At 46.5% G+C, this 15,155-nt stretch overlaps 1 protein-coding gene across 1 annotated transcript; it reads right to left on the bottom strand.

The window, feature by feature from the left end:
- Nucleotides 1-1,918: 1,918 nt before the first annotated feature.
- On the bottom strand, nt 1,919-13,972 carry LOC132481785 (mitochondrial import inner membrane translocase subunit Tim8 A-like). Its single transcript, XM_060086570.1, has 2 exons — nt 13,860-13,972; nt 1,919-2,249 (listed from the first exon to the last, which is right to left on the bottom strand). The coding sequence occupies exons 1-2, from the start codon at nt 13,970-13,972 to the stop codon at nt 1,919-1,921; spliced, it is 444 nt and encodes a 147-aa protein (XP_059942553.1).
- Nucleotides 13,973-15,155: the final 1,183 nt, after the last annotated feature.

The raw sequence follows: 15,155 nt of genomic DNA, 5'->3' as shown, positions 1-15,155 counted from the left end.
AGCTGATGGGCATGGCACTGCAGGGGTCATGAGTCGGAGGCACAATATGCCCCTTTTTCTATGGCCTCGTGGGCTGCTGCTTCCTCCAGGTCCACAGTCCTTGCAGGGTTCCCAGTGAGTCGGATGAGAAGGTGGAGCAGGTAGGACACCAGAGAGAAGAGCTGAAGCAGCCCTGGGGAAGGTCTCCAACACCCAACCTCAGCAGCCCGAGTCCGTGCTGGGTGCCTGAGGAATCGGAAGTGACCCTCGCTCTCATGGAATCTGTAGTGGTCAGGCTGACATGAATACACACGTCAGGGGGAGCAGAAGGGAGAGTTGTGTGGGAACAGCATGTATTTTCTGAAACAGGTTGTGATAGCTAAGCTGAGCTCTCACGTGTGACTGGCGGGGACGCTGGAATTGAGGTTGGTCTGGGGAAACCACTTGAGTTGCCCATCAGTCACTTCTTCTGGGGGTGTCCATGGGGCCCAGGAAGGGGAGCTGGGACTGGGGCCAGCAGGATGGTGTGATGTGGGATAAGGGGAGGGGAGAGAGCTCTGTGCCAGACCACCTCCACGGGAGACCTGGGAGATGATTCTAAAGGGGATGAACAGTTGAGAACTATGTAAAGAGACCCTCTGGAGGGACCTGAGAAGGGCCCAGTGTGAAGAGCATGCATTTGGGGAAAATAAACCAAATTATATATGTGAGATGGCAGGCTGTGTGTCACCTGCTAACTCTCAAGAAGAGAATGTGGGAGTATCCATCCTGACCGCTGGGGTGACTCTGCCCCATTGCAGGCTCGTTCAGACCCCTCTCCCAAGAGACGGTGGGTCCGTGTCCTCCTGGAAATGCTCACAGGACCAGCTCAGTCTTTCTGGTTGAGCTTCCTGTTTTGAACAATTATCTTGGATCAAGGACAAGGAGCCAGGCAGATGGACATGGATGAAGGAGGCAGTGGCTGCATGGTTTTCAGGGGGACGCTTGCTTTACCTCCACCCTCTTTCAGTGCCTCTAGCGTGTTTGTTTGTTTGTTTGTTTTTTCTTGTAGAAGCTTTTATTTCAGTGATTAAAAGAACACAGTAAACGGAAACTATGCTGATTTACTTTAGGCATGCACCTCTATCTGAAACTGTTGTTCGTTTTTGACTGGCCTAAATCTTTATAACTTATTTTTTCATTTAGGCACATCTTTATATTTTGGGGGGCCCTGATATACAGGGTAAGTTAACTTCTTCCTTGTGGCAGTTTAGTATGAGAATTATGTTCGCTGGCTAGATTCCTTTAACTAAGGGCCTCTAGACTCTCAGCCTACCTGCACTAGCTCGAGACTGTACTTTATATAGGTATTTAAGTGAATCACAGTATAAAGGAGGGAGATAATCTAGAAAGGTGAAATGTACTGTATGAATACTCCATACATGTTTTTTCCCGTACTGATAATCAAACACTAGATAAGGAGGCCTATGGTCAAGTACCAAATTACTCTCTCTCCCACTGCTGCCCTTTCTGAGAGACACAAAGATGTATATCGATCTCTCCAGAAATCTAAAAGGAATCCACACAAATAACAGATTATTATCTATGTGGTCCCACTATCAAATTATAGAGCAGTTCCACTACTAAAATTATAGGAAGCAGTTACTGGAACTATGAGAAAAGCTTCGTCCCACATACAGTAATTCACATCTAGTAGCGTTTTCCATTCATCTGTCAATTGTTTTCCCATGATTAGCATTAAAAAACACAACCCCAAACACATTTGACCCTCAAACCCACCCACACACAAAAATTGGTCTTTGTTCATTCTCAGATGACAGGATGTCCCAAGAGTGACAAAGGTGGGAGCCGATCCCCCCATAGCCTTTTCTTCAACCGTCCCATCAGCTGCTCTTCATTTCTTGAACTACCTCCCTTTTCCAAAGAGGTAATGCTGAGGTCAGTCAGAAAGGCTTTCTGAGAAGACTGGCTTGGATTTCTGGGTCTGTTCCAGTCGATTCAAGATGAATTGGCTTGTATCAATGAAGCGCTCAATGCAGTTCACAAAACGGGCCACAGCCCAACTGTCCAACTTTGGCCCAGGCTTGTCCATGCACTTTTCCCAACAAAGTTCTATCATCTGGTGCACCAGCTGCTGGAAGCACTGCTTCTGAGTCTCTACCTCAATGGAATGCTGCACCTGCGGGTCAACCAAGCCCAAACCTGCTGCGGAGGAAGATGAGGTGGAATCCACACCAGCACGTCCCAACTCACCGACCTTCACGTCGCCTCTATCAGTTTTATTCAGTTTTTAATTTCATAAAGTCTTTGTTTCCACTTCTTGCCCAAGACAAAAGTGGAGTATTTCAAGGACAGATCAAACTGAGTTGCTATTCTAAATGCCCAATAAGGAGGAGATTTGGTTGGTGGTGCTGAGCTCCAAGTGGTATTTATTCCCAGAGAAACTCACAATTAGAAACAGAGAGAGTGCAACGGTGAGAAAACTGCCCAGATTGGAAGGACTTTTTATGAGAGTTAGCACATAAAAGCCTCAGCAAAAACCTCTAACCTAGAACTCTCTAGTGGAACCAGAAATTTCCTTTAAACAAATGACTTGCTTACCTACAGCTCAGAACAACATGGCAGTTACTTCACAGGGTGTGCTTTAAAAATATAGAGAGACTCATGGAAAAATCCACTTTTAATAAGTTTTACCATGGTCCTCAGACTGCTTGTTCTAAAATAAGCAATTGTATTCATAACACAACCTTACCAAAATTGCACATCTATCTTCCAGCTGTTCTGTCTGGCGATTGTAGGTGTTCTGTGTTCATGCAATGCACGTGTGTGTGCACGTGTGCGTGTGTGTGTGCGTGTGCGTAATAGTTATTCATAGCATCTCTTTTCCCCTCTTTTAACATTTTTTTCCTTGGCGAAGGCAAGTGAAAAATCAAAGTTAAACATGTTCTTCTGCTGAGTCCCTTCTGAGTGGACCCTGAGAACTTGATCAAGTTTGTCATATGCCAAAGATCTCTAATCTCACTTCCCGCTTCACCTCATGCTCTTCCTATAAACCCAAACCCTGCTGTCAGCTCTCTAGCAAATTTAAGAAATGAAATTAATTTAAATTGGCTTTAAGTAGAGACGATGTAGCATTAGGGAGAAGTGTTTACAGAAGTCAGCAGGAATTGGTGAGTGGGTAACACTTTGTTTAAACAGAATGCTCATTTGTATGCGATTAGTTGACGTGATTTTTTTTTCCTACTTATGTAAATGTTAAGCAGAAAATCCTTTTGGTGAATGTCTTAATTTCTTTGGGCTGCTATCACAAAAATACCAGAGACTGGGGGCTTAAACCACAGATATTTATTTCTCATGGTGCTGGAGGCTGGATGTCCAAGGTCCTGCCGAGGGCAGACTTAATGTCTGGTGAGGACTCTGTTCCTGGTTCATAGATGGACGTCTTCTCTCTGTGTCCTCGCCTGGTGGGAGAGGCGAGGGAGCTCTCTGGGGTCTCTTTTATAAGGCCGCTAATCCCATCCATGGGGGCTCCACCCTCATGACCTCGTCACCTCCCAAAGGCCCCATCTCCTGACACCATCACCTTGGAGGATGGGGTTTCAATATATACATTTTGGGAGGATACACATATTCAATCCATAAATGCAAAGAATGTTTTAAAATATTCACCTTCATTCCTTGGAACATGCACCGTATTTTCTCAATCTAATGATGACATGAGCTATAAAATAAACTAGTGATTTGAAAGGAAAGGACTTATTGGAAAAAAAAATCCACCATGGATCACATGTCCATTTCTTTTTGAAAGATGTTTTGATTTCAGTACTATTAAGATAAAGAGAGTGCCTGAGAATTAAGGACACAGAATAGTATGTTGATCATAATTTAACATTATTCTTTTTACTTGAAGGGGGTGGGAGCCACGCCACCAGGATTGTCATCACGTGGTGAACTCTCAGGGTACAGCCCTAAGGCTGTAAGACCAGACCCGTGTGGGTTTATGTTTGCGCTGGCCATGCCTGTCCTCTGGCAATTGCTTCTTTCCTTGTGACCTTGTACCTAAGTTCAGGTAACTTGTGCCTGATGGGCTTGGTGTCCTGGTGGGAGACTGGGATTCATAGTCATCATCTTCATGTAGGTGGCAGACTATGAGTGACAATTAAGGTATCACCCTAAAAAGCTATGCTTGGTACTCATGATGCCCACATCAGAGAGCTCTGTGTACAGCCTCCTCCAGTGCACCCTGGGGACACTGGTAGGCACAGATACATCTCAAGGATTCTCCAGTAAAAACTACCTCCAGAACCTGTTAAATTGGTTACATTCATATTTTCCCATCAAAAGAGTCCAACGTACTTGTGATGCTGTGAACGGAATGTGTGTCCTTCATATGTAGAAGCCCTGACCATCAGTGGGATGATGTTAGGAGGTAGAGCCTTTGGGAGATGGTTGGCTTTTGATGAGGTCATGAGAGTGGGGACCCCATGATGGAATCTGCATCCTTATAAGAAGAGGAAGAGATCAGAGCTCTCTCTTCATCGTGTGAGGACACATAGAGAAGGTGGCCGCCTGCAAGCCAGGAAGAGAACATCACCAGGAACTAATGTGCACACGCGGTGATCTCAGACTCCCAGCCTCCAGGACTGTGGGAAATAAGGGTGTTGTTTAAGCTGCCCCGTCTGTGGCATGTTGTTATTGGCAGCCTGAGTGGACAAATACAAAGTGAGAAAGACACGTAAATGCATTGATGTGAAGTTTCAGCTGGAGAGGAGACTTCAAAATCATTCAGTGTTATTGTCCTAGAGCTGCTGTGATATATGACCACAAACCAGGGGCTTAAAACATTACATATTCATCCTCCCCTAGTCCTGGAGACCGGACGTCTGAGGTCAAGGTGTCCCAGGGCTGAGCTCCCTCCAGAGGCTCCAGGGAGGGTCCTTCCTGCCTCTTCCAGCTTCTGGGGGCTCCAGGCATCCCAGGGCTTGTGGCTGCATCCCTCCCGTCTCTGTCTCTGTCTTCATGTGGCTTCTCCTCTGTGTCTGTGTCTCTCCTCTTCTGTCTCTTAGAAGGACTCTGTCATTGGATTTAGGGTCCATCTGGATAATCCAGGGTAATGTATTAAACATCTTGTGATGTTTAATCACATCTGCAAAGACTTTGCCATATAAGGTCACATTCACAGGTTACGGGATTAGAACATGAGCATTTGGGGGTTATTATTCAGCTGGTCACACCCACCTTCTGGTTCCTATAGGCTCCGTCCTTTAGAGATGGATTCCTGGGAAATCTCTCCCCATCTCTCATGCCCTCCATCAGCTCAGCGCCCGCAGGTCAGCAAGCTGATCATGTCTTTACCAGGGACCTTTTGCCTTTTAAACTCTGGGGAACTACATCATCCATGGCTACTGTCCCTTTGACCTCTTGTGTGTTTAATCCCAAGTAGCTCTGCCTGCCTTTTCATGAATTGGAACCACGGCCTGAGGGAGGACTCAATATTTGACAGTGGGTAACTGGTTCCTGGAGTTTCCGGGACCCACTGCGGTGTCTGAACTGGAGGTGCCTCGATGGTCCACATGGCATCATACCTCCAGCTCCAAAACGGTCAGCTCTCGGCCTGAACCCCAAATGTGCCACTTCCCAGCTATGAGAGAGTGGGCAAATTACCGTGCCATGTCTCACTTTCTCCATCTCTGAAAGAGGGATAATCATTCTACGAAGTACAGTTATTGAGTGGCTTCCAATAAATAATAAAAGGGAAGAGCTCTGGAATTTAGTCTGCACGTACGTTTAGGGGACCCACTGCAGCCCAGGCACATGTCAGGCAGATTCAGGGACTCAAGTATCATTGTTTCCAGGACACACACGTTTGCAACAGCACTGGTCACAGTAGCTAAAATGTGGAAGCAAGTCCATCGATGAATGATTAGATAAACAGGATGGGATATATCTAAACAGTGGAATGTGACTCAGCCATGAAAAGGAAGGACATTCTGACACCTGCTACAACGTGGATGAACCCCGAGGACATGATGCTCGGTGAAATAAGCCAGACAGGAAAGGATAACTCCTGTAGAATTCCACTCACCACTCATCATTCAGGTGATTCCTGAATTCACCAGAAGTAGGATGGTGGTGCTAAGGGGTAGGGGAGGGGGACGGAGATTTAGGATGCAATGGGCAGAGTTTCAGTCTGGGGCGATGTTAAGGTTCTGGAGAAAGATGGTGGGGATGGTGGCATGTGAATGGACTTAATGCCACTCAACTGTGCACTTAAAAAAGGCGAAGGTGGTAAATTGTAGGTTGTGTTGTTTTATCACAGTTAAAAATTACCAGGGGGGAAAAGCATGCATTCCAGGAGGGGGAGAAAGATAACAAAAGTGGAACCTGGTTCATCCATGAGACAACCCAAGCACTGTTGGGAATTCTTAAGGGCATCAAATAGGGAAAGTGACCAGTGGTCGGGGGTAGTGGTGGGGTGGGGTGTGCCTAGGAAAGCACACTGGTGTTGAGACAGCATGGGGGGGGGTGGCATCGAGGGCAGGCAGGCTCTGGGCGGGGTAGAGCCCCAGGGCCATCGTGGAGACATGGAGCTCATTTTAAGGGAGATTTGGGGACTGTGCCTGGTGTTAATTTGTGCAGCTTTGGGGGCATTTTCCAAAACACTTGTCATTCCTTTTCTTTCTAACAGGGCAAGCCTGGGTCACGTCCCACAAATTGGCAAAACTGGGTCATGACAGGTGGTTCCCTGACTGGCAGGTAGGGTTTTGTTTAAGGTAAAACCAGCTTACATCTGGGGCACGGTCCTCACAATTGGACGTGTCCTTTCTATACGATTTAATACGTAAGACATAGGACATGGTTGCCTTAAACATTAATTTGTATTCCTTCTGCAGGCTGGGATGGGGAGAGGAAAAAAGTGTAGACCTGCAGTATTTGGAGCAGAATGTGCATTTAATAAAAGAGAATCGTCCTGGACTATCTCTTCAGCGAGGGGAGAGCGGGGAGGTGGGCGTGTGTCCACGTGTGGTGGATGAGTCACCGTGATGCGTGTGTGCAGAAGTGTTCCTGGATCACAGCCCCATTTATTCAATTAAGGTGGCAGGTGAAGCTCGCAGGAATAAAGGATCATTTTTTATGCTGTTTACACATTAGGGGGTCTCCAGGGACTACTTACATGGGGGTTATAAATGCATCAGGCACGGCATATAACCTCGGATGATTGGAGTGTTTCTGAGCAGACGTGGGTTAATTGATTTCTAATGGAATATTCACGGGTTCTTGGGCTGGGAGCCTCGCCCGCCACCCTCGCCAAGTACAGGGAGGCCGTGTTGCAGAGATCAGGAAATTAAATCAAACACGCCTTTCCTACAGATTATTCAATTCTTTGTTTTTATGGCAAGGACCGTAGCTGAGGGGGTCCTTGGGATCCAGCCCTTTTTGTGGGCTATAACATATGTCCCTGTGTTTCCAAACATGCTCTGCAATTTCCAGGTAGATATCCAAGTATTCCCCTCTCACACAAGTAGGCAATTTGATGGAATTAAAACATGGTGAAACGTCTAGATAGAACTCACCTGGAAAAAGAATTCAGGTTATTTATTGTATTTTCCTGTCGTGGAGTTTCCCAATAGTTGAAGTAGGTGACAAGGATACATCAATTCACATTTCCTTGGGCCAGCTGAGGATGTCAATATTTTCTTCTACCATGGCTTCCTATTGATTATAATTAGGGCATAACACTTATTTGTACATTTCTAGCTATTGTCTCATTGCCACCTACAATGCTGCACAGGAGTCACATTGCCAGAAAATACACGGTAGGAGAAAAAGGGAAGACAGGTTGTATTAGCCAGGGTACTGCTGGGAAACAGAGGCAACAGAACTTGACTATGTATCTATCTGTCTGTCTATCTATCATCTATGTATCTATCTATGTAGGTATCTATGTATCTGTCTTTTATCTATCTATCTGCTGTTTATCTGTCTATATCCATAGCCTAGAGAGAGGGAAAGAGATTATTATAAGGAACTGATTCACATGATTGTGAGGGCTGGAAGTCCAACATCTCTGGGGTAGTACCTCAGGCCTGAGACCAGGGAAGAGCCGATGTTGTAACTGACATCTGAAGGCCATCTGTGCAGAATTCTCTCTTGCTCTAAGATATCAATGTTTTTGTTCCAGTCAGGCCGTCAACTGATTAGACGAGGCCCACCCACGTTATGGAGAGCCATGTGCATTACTCAAAGTCCACCGATTTAAATGTGAATCTCATCCTGAAACACCCTCACAGACACATCCACAGTAATGTTTGGCCACACATCTGGGCACCGAGGCGCAGCCAAATAGACACATAAAATTAACCATCACATAAGAGGATTCCATCGTTACAGAAACAGCAAAGTTGACTCTGTTGGCTGGTATTCTAAAGCAGATCCTTAGGATCATAAAGAGGAATACATTAGAATGTTTTGCAGCTTTGTTAAGCAGGAAAGATTTGTCCCTGGTAATTAATTGGATGTTCTGTGGAAAAGCCCTTTAAGGCAGTGTTAACCCTATTGGCTAAACTTCCTGTGATGCTTCAGGAATGCCTGAGTATCTGTTCGTTGGGATATCCACACCCTCCAACCCTGCCCCTGTCTCTGTCCCTCTTTTTTTTTTTTTTTTTTTTTTTTTTTTTTTTTTGCGGTATGCGGGCCTCTCACTGTTGTGGCCTCCCCCGTTGCGGAGCACAGGCTCCGGACGCGCAGGCCCAGCGGCCATGGCTCACGGGCCCAGCCGCTCCGCGGCATATGGGATCCTCCCAGACCGGGGCACGAACCCGTATCCCCTGCATCGGCAGGCGGACTCTCAACCACTTGCGCCACCAGGGAGGCCCTCTGTCCCTCTTGGGGATGAGATAAGTGGGTGGCCCCTGGGACCCAGCTCAGCTACCCCGTGCTGTGGGCATAGCTCCCTGAGGTCCAAGGAGAACAGAGGTCCCAGTGACTTGAGCCATGGTTCATTTCTTGGTTCTGAAGAATTGGCTTACAGTGACTAGACCAAGGGCTCTTCTGCCATGGATTAAAGATTTCTCCCCTCCTCTCTGGATGGACTGAGGGCTCCTTCACCATGGACTGGGGACTCCTCCCTGGCAGAGATTCTGTTCTGCTTTCCTCTAATGAACTCCTTACCTTTGGGGCTTTTATTTCTCTATAAATAGACAAAATAAAAAGGTGGTTGAAGAGTACTCACCCAGCTCTGTTTCCGGAAATGAGTGCACTTTTATCCAGATCTCCTCCTGGTACATCTGTCCAGCCCTGGCTCTTCGCTGGAGCCCAGTAACTGCTCACGGAAAGACAGAGCAACCACAAGATGCAGGCACTCGTGGCCACGTGGCTGGTGAGTTTGCAGAAGAGTCTCTCCTGTGGCTGCGTCTGCTGCGTTTTCACTGTTCTCCAATTCTTTCTCTGTCTTTATGAACCATGTTACTTATGAGAGGACACAGAGTTTGTGTTTCATTCTATTTCTTTTCTCCCTGCCGTGCCCAGGATGTGTTCTAGATATAGTGTGGTTGCAAACGAAGAATAAAGTTATCATATAGTGGGAGTTACTTCTGGTTCTCCCTTGTTGAATTTCCTTTCCGAATCTGCTGCTTCTGGGTAAGTCACTGCATTCTTCATCATCTTCTTCTGCTTTTTTTTTTTTTTTTTTTTTTTTTTTTGCGGTACGCCGGCCTCTCACTGTTGTGGCCTCTCCCGTTGCGGAGCACAGGCTCCGGACATGCAGGCTCAGTGGCCATGGCTCACGGGCCCAGCCGCTCCGCGGCATGTAGGATCCTCCCGGACCGGGGCACGAACCTGCATCCCCCGCATCGGCAGGCAGACTCTCAACCACTGCGCCACAAGGGAAGCCCAATCTTCTTCTTATTATTCATACCTTGCACGATATTTCAGTTTGGGAAATGACCAAATTTCCCCCAGCAGTTCCATGGTTTCTAAGTACCAGTGAAAGTGGTGCCTAAACAATCTGAAATTCTCACTTTGTCCTGGTGAGCTTTAAAGAAAAAAAATGCTTCTGTCAGATGGATTACACTTCCCTCGAAATACTCATGGGTCTAAAAATGAAGGAAAACACATTTTAAAAAGTAGGCTTTGCCAAGACTAAAATATTTGAGAAAAAAAAAAGTTGAATACTTTTTTTTTTTTTTTTTTGCTAAACCCCAAACATCACCTGATGTCACTGCTTCTCTCTGCTAGGTCTGTGTGCTTATGGCCAACAAAATCACGGGGGTCCATTTTCACACATCTACTGTGGATGTCAGGTCCCTTCTCATGGGGAAACAGGCGCTTGAAATACCATTGCTTAAAGGTTTATGCATTTTAAAATTTGCAGTGAGTTTTGGAGGAATAGGCAAGAGGAATGAGACACCACATCTGGGCATCCGGCTGGGATCTCAAACCCAGAAAGTCAACCTCTGGGATGTCTACGATGTCACCTGCATCTAGGGACGTCAGATGGATGTCATGATGAACTGCAGAACTCACCTGGGGATGAAGATGGGAAAATACATGGTTACACACTTATGGAATCTTAATCTGAAAATAGGGCTGATGAGTCTATAAATGCCTCGAACCATCTTGGTATTAAAGGGCAGCTTGAACCTCCTGTGGCCAAAAAAAAAAAAACCCAAACAAAAACATTTCTTACCTGACCCCACTGACATGCATCATTGAAATCGAACCTGGATCCCACTGAAAAATCTTACTGATGACTCTTTGGTTTTAAGAAGGCTGGTAAAATTTGGGATGGGTCTTGCCTAATCGTTGCTATGTCGTATTTTTCTCTTTATTCCACAAACTCTTTTCAACCAGTTGGCTTCTTTGGACCAAATGGACTGGAGCACTAAATATTTTGACTGTAATTTAATGTTATTTGGAAATACAGTGAAGTATACCATTTTTTTCCCCACTCATTGGAGGAGCAAGGAATTGCTAAGACACCACAGTTAGTGGTATTTTTTTCTGCAGTGATATTTTTCTTTACATTCCAGGAACAGTTCTTTCTGGGAAGGGATTGGTGTCAGTGGCCAACATTATCTTTTTAATATTAGCTTCTGAGTGACAGCACGGGACATGGCCAAAGGCCCCTTCGTTCCCAAACCAGTATCTCTCTCATAAACAGAATCCTGAAGCCTTAGAGAAATGCTTGATGGTCCTGTTATGATGCTGAGGGAGAAAAAAAAAAAAAAAAAAAAGCAATGCAGATGACGTAAGAAAAACAAAACTCTGACCTGGCTTTCCTCGAGGACATTTTGGACCAGTGCAATTAGCCAGCGGCCCAAGAGCATTTACGTGTCCCAAGGAACAGTGTTCCCCGTCACCCCACCAGCCCGCCGGCTGCTTTTTTTTTCCTTCGCGGCTATTATGGAGTTAGAGCTCTTAACCGCTTTAGCAGAACACTGAGAACGAAAACTTGGATGTTTACCAAGCCAGCAATTACGAGGCAATCGGGCGTCCACACCATCATCATTTGAAGCAGCGCGTAACAAGCATCACCAACCCAGTACATCGCTGCCTCTGGACCGCTTATTTATCACCAGGTCAGGATGAGTGGAATCCCATCATGGTTATCCGTCAGCTTGGAGGTGGTCCTAACAGCCCTCTGCACGGAGTGGACGTTATGGCCGTGGAAAATGTAACGTCTGCCGTCATCTCCGCAGAGAAATATTTTCCTTTCAAATTGTGGGAAAGCAATTTGGATCCTAATGGAGCTGGCGTGATGGGGGATGTTTGAAAACAATGTAATTATCGTCTTTAAGAGCTGGGAGCCCATGTGTGAATGAAAAATCAATTCGTTTTTTTTTTTTTTTTCTGGTGGATGGTCTCTGCTGACATAAATTCTAAAGGGAAACGAGAGTTTTCAGATCGGCGTATGGCTGGAGTTGCAGCACACACACGCCACTTGGGGGAATGCTGGTCTTTGTCTAGATAAAGCCTGAGTTTTGGGGGGAATCAGCGAGGTCCCCATGGAGCTGCAGGAATCGCCATTTTCCCCAGCAGAGCGAACCTTGGGAGAGCTGGTGTGCGTTCCCTGTGAATTGTGTAGCCCTGCCGGGACCTCACGATTTACGGGGTTTCGGCATAATCTCATGTCACCTGCAGCACGTGGTGGCAGTTACTCTAAACTGGAGCAGGGAGCTGCCAGAACAGCTTTCCCGGAGGAAGGGAGCAAGTCGTGGACTTGAGGTGAACAGCAAACACCTTGGGTGGCAAAGAACCCACTCAGAGGTCACACGTGTTGAGGGGAGTCCTGTGTGCAAGGTAATGTTGATGTCCCTTGTTATAAATTGGATCATTTCGTTTGTAAGCAAAGATGTACACAGTTTTCTTCATCGGAAAAAGTGACCAAAGACCTCTGAGTTGCATAAATAAAAATGATCGAATACCACTGAGCTGCATAAATAAAAACATCCAAAGACCTCTGAGTTGTATAGTTAAAAATGTCCAAATACCTCTGAGTTTCATAAATAAAAATTAGCAATTTATGCTAATGTATAGCACAGGGAACTATATGCAGTCTCCTGTAATAAACCATAATGGAAAAGAATGTGAAAAAGAATAGATATATATATGTATAACTGAATCACTTTGCTGTACACAAGAAACTAACACAACATTGTAAATCAACCATACTTCAATTAAATTCATACTTCAATTAAAAAATTATCATATACCACTGAGTTGCATGGATAAAAATGTCCAAATACCTCTGAGTTGTATGGACGTGGTATTTTATCCTGTTCTGTCTTGCAGTGCTGATTCTATAGCATGAAATTAGCCTCACATAAGTTACATATATATATATGTATATATATATGTATGTATCTATATAGCTTCTCTCTTCCTTTTAAAAAGTTAAGGTGACATTTCCATAGTGGGAAATTAACCATTTCAAAGTAACAATTCAGAGGCATTTAGTGCATTCACAATGTCGTGTAAGCAGCACCTCTATCTGGTTCTAAAACATTTCCATCCCCCCAAAAGGAAACGCCGTCCTCATGAGCAGTCACTCCCCACTCCCAGCCCCTGGCACCACAACCATACTTTATGTCTCTGGATTGGACTGTTCTGGACGTTTCCTATCAATGGAATCACACACTGTGTGTCCTTCTGGGTCTGCTTCTCTCACTGAGCATCGTGTGTTCAAGGTCCATCCATGTGGTAGCCTGTGTCAGAGCTTCACTCCTTTTCATGGCTGAGTCATAGTCCACTGTGTGCATGGACCCCATTCACCTGTTGATGGGTATTGGGTTGGTTCTTCCTTTTCTCACCATCTCTTCATACCCCAAACGTCTCTGACCACCTCTTCCTGGACACTCCAGAGCAAGAAAGTTGGGGGCATCTTGAGAAAATTCAAGGATGTTTGTGCCTGACCCAGGAGGCTGTTTGGCCGTGAAAAACCCAGAGCCATAAAACATCTCAGGCACATTCAATATACTGTCCCACCTTTTTCCTTTTAGGTCCCCAAACGTCCACGTGATGTGAGGGCTCACACTCTCCCTCTGATTCGAGCAGCCCCTCTAACATCTGGCTGGCACAGGGCAGCCAGTTCTGCACAGAGGGTGCAATGCAACTTCCCGGGGGCAGACATTCTGGGGACTCCGATGCAGACCCTTCACCGTGACCCCAGAAGGTCTGAATGGAGGAACCCTAAAGAAGTGTCTGGTCGGGGGTGACTATGACCCGTCTTTCAAAATCACAGGGCCCAGGAATCAGTCTGACTTACTTAGCAAAATGGAGCTCTCTTCTTGTGACCTCCTAATGAGTAAGATGAGGGCATTCCGTGTGTGTGTCTGACGTGCGTTATGGCCGCGAGACCCCGCTTGCACACCGAAACCCACCTCGTGGTGAAGGAGGAACACTCGCTCGTGTGTACAATGGGGCCGGCGTCTCTACCGGCAAAAAACAAAGGAGAGAAACGTAACAAATTACAGCTGAAGCTGATCACCGTCATCGCCCCTGTTTTCGAATTATTATATTTCTGGGGAATTTCAGCCTGTTACATGAAAAGGAAGACAGTGGATCCGGGAAGCTTTGATAGTCAGGTTATGCTAATAATGGGGGCTCATGTAAAATGCATAAGGTGTATCTTAGTAAGGGGGACGATTGCTCATAATTACTCCGTATACCCTCATTCTGAACGGATTCATAAAGACCCCTTTACATCGCAGCCTAATTACTTATAGACAGTTGAGCACAAAATTACTTTCATCTGCTGGACCATGTGGAGGGAGAGAGATTAGAGCTGCGCCTTTCCACACAGCTGGCTGGCACGCCGGAAAAATCAGGCCTGTGTCGTGTGGGGCTGATTGCAAAGTGCATTTTCTGATAATTAGATCTATTAAAGACAGACGAGCAACGGCCCACGTTGGAAGCGAAAAAATCTATGTAGGATAGGCGCTGGCATCCCGAGTGGCCGGGTCAGGGCTGTGACGGACACGTGGGTGCCCGGTCCCACTGGTGACTGAGGTGCTCTGATCCCGGCAAGGCGGGGACCCTCTTGGAGGCCCAGCCAGGGCCCCGGCACCTACAGGAGACGTCCTCTTTGATCTTGTTGGTTTGTTCATTCTGGGCACAAGCATCTTAATAATGGTTTGGTATTTGTCTATGGCTTCCCTTTCAAGTGGCTGGGACAGCACCCACATGGGAGAGAGAACTACCTGGGAGATTAGCCTCTGCAGGCTCACGGGAGAGGAGAGCTCCTCTCTGGGGAGCTGCGACAGCACACGGGTGCCTGAGCCACGAGGGAAGGGTCACGGGGTCTCTGGGACATCCCTGGGTGTCGGATGTTTCATTGAATTGAAGCCTTGTAGCCAGTGGGGAGTCGCGCCACGGCTGATACATGGTGGAGAAAAGCAGGTGAAGCGAGATAACCCAGACTCAGGGATACTGATCTGCAGTGGTATACAAACCTGCTTGGTGTTCTGACTCTCCTAATACCTGGGCGTGCGGTGAGCTTGGTTCTGGGAGGGGATGGGCCACCGATTAAGGGTGTACCCTCTTCATTCTTTGGTGGAGACAAAGCAGGTCTACATGGGCAGTGTCCCCCCAGCCTGGTGCTCACGTCTGTCCTTTGAGGACTTGCGGAGGGTGTCCACGTCATCCGAGCCTAATCCTGGTCTATCCACCCCCCGCTG

Source organism: Mesoplodon densirostris, chromosome X (genome assembly GCF_025265405.1).
Source record: "Mesoplodon densirostris isolate mMesDen1 chromosome X, mMesDen1 primary haplotype, whole genome shotgun sequence".
Taxonomy (NCBI): domain Eukaryota; kingdom Metazoa; phylum Chordata; class Mammalia; order Artiodactyla; family Ziphiidae; genus Mesoplodon; species Mesoplodon densirostris.
The sequence above is the reverse complement of the archived record's forward strand: the minus strand, read 5'-3'. Positions and strand labels throughout refer to the sequence as shown.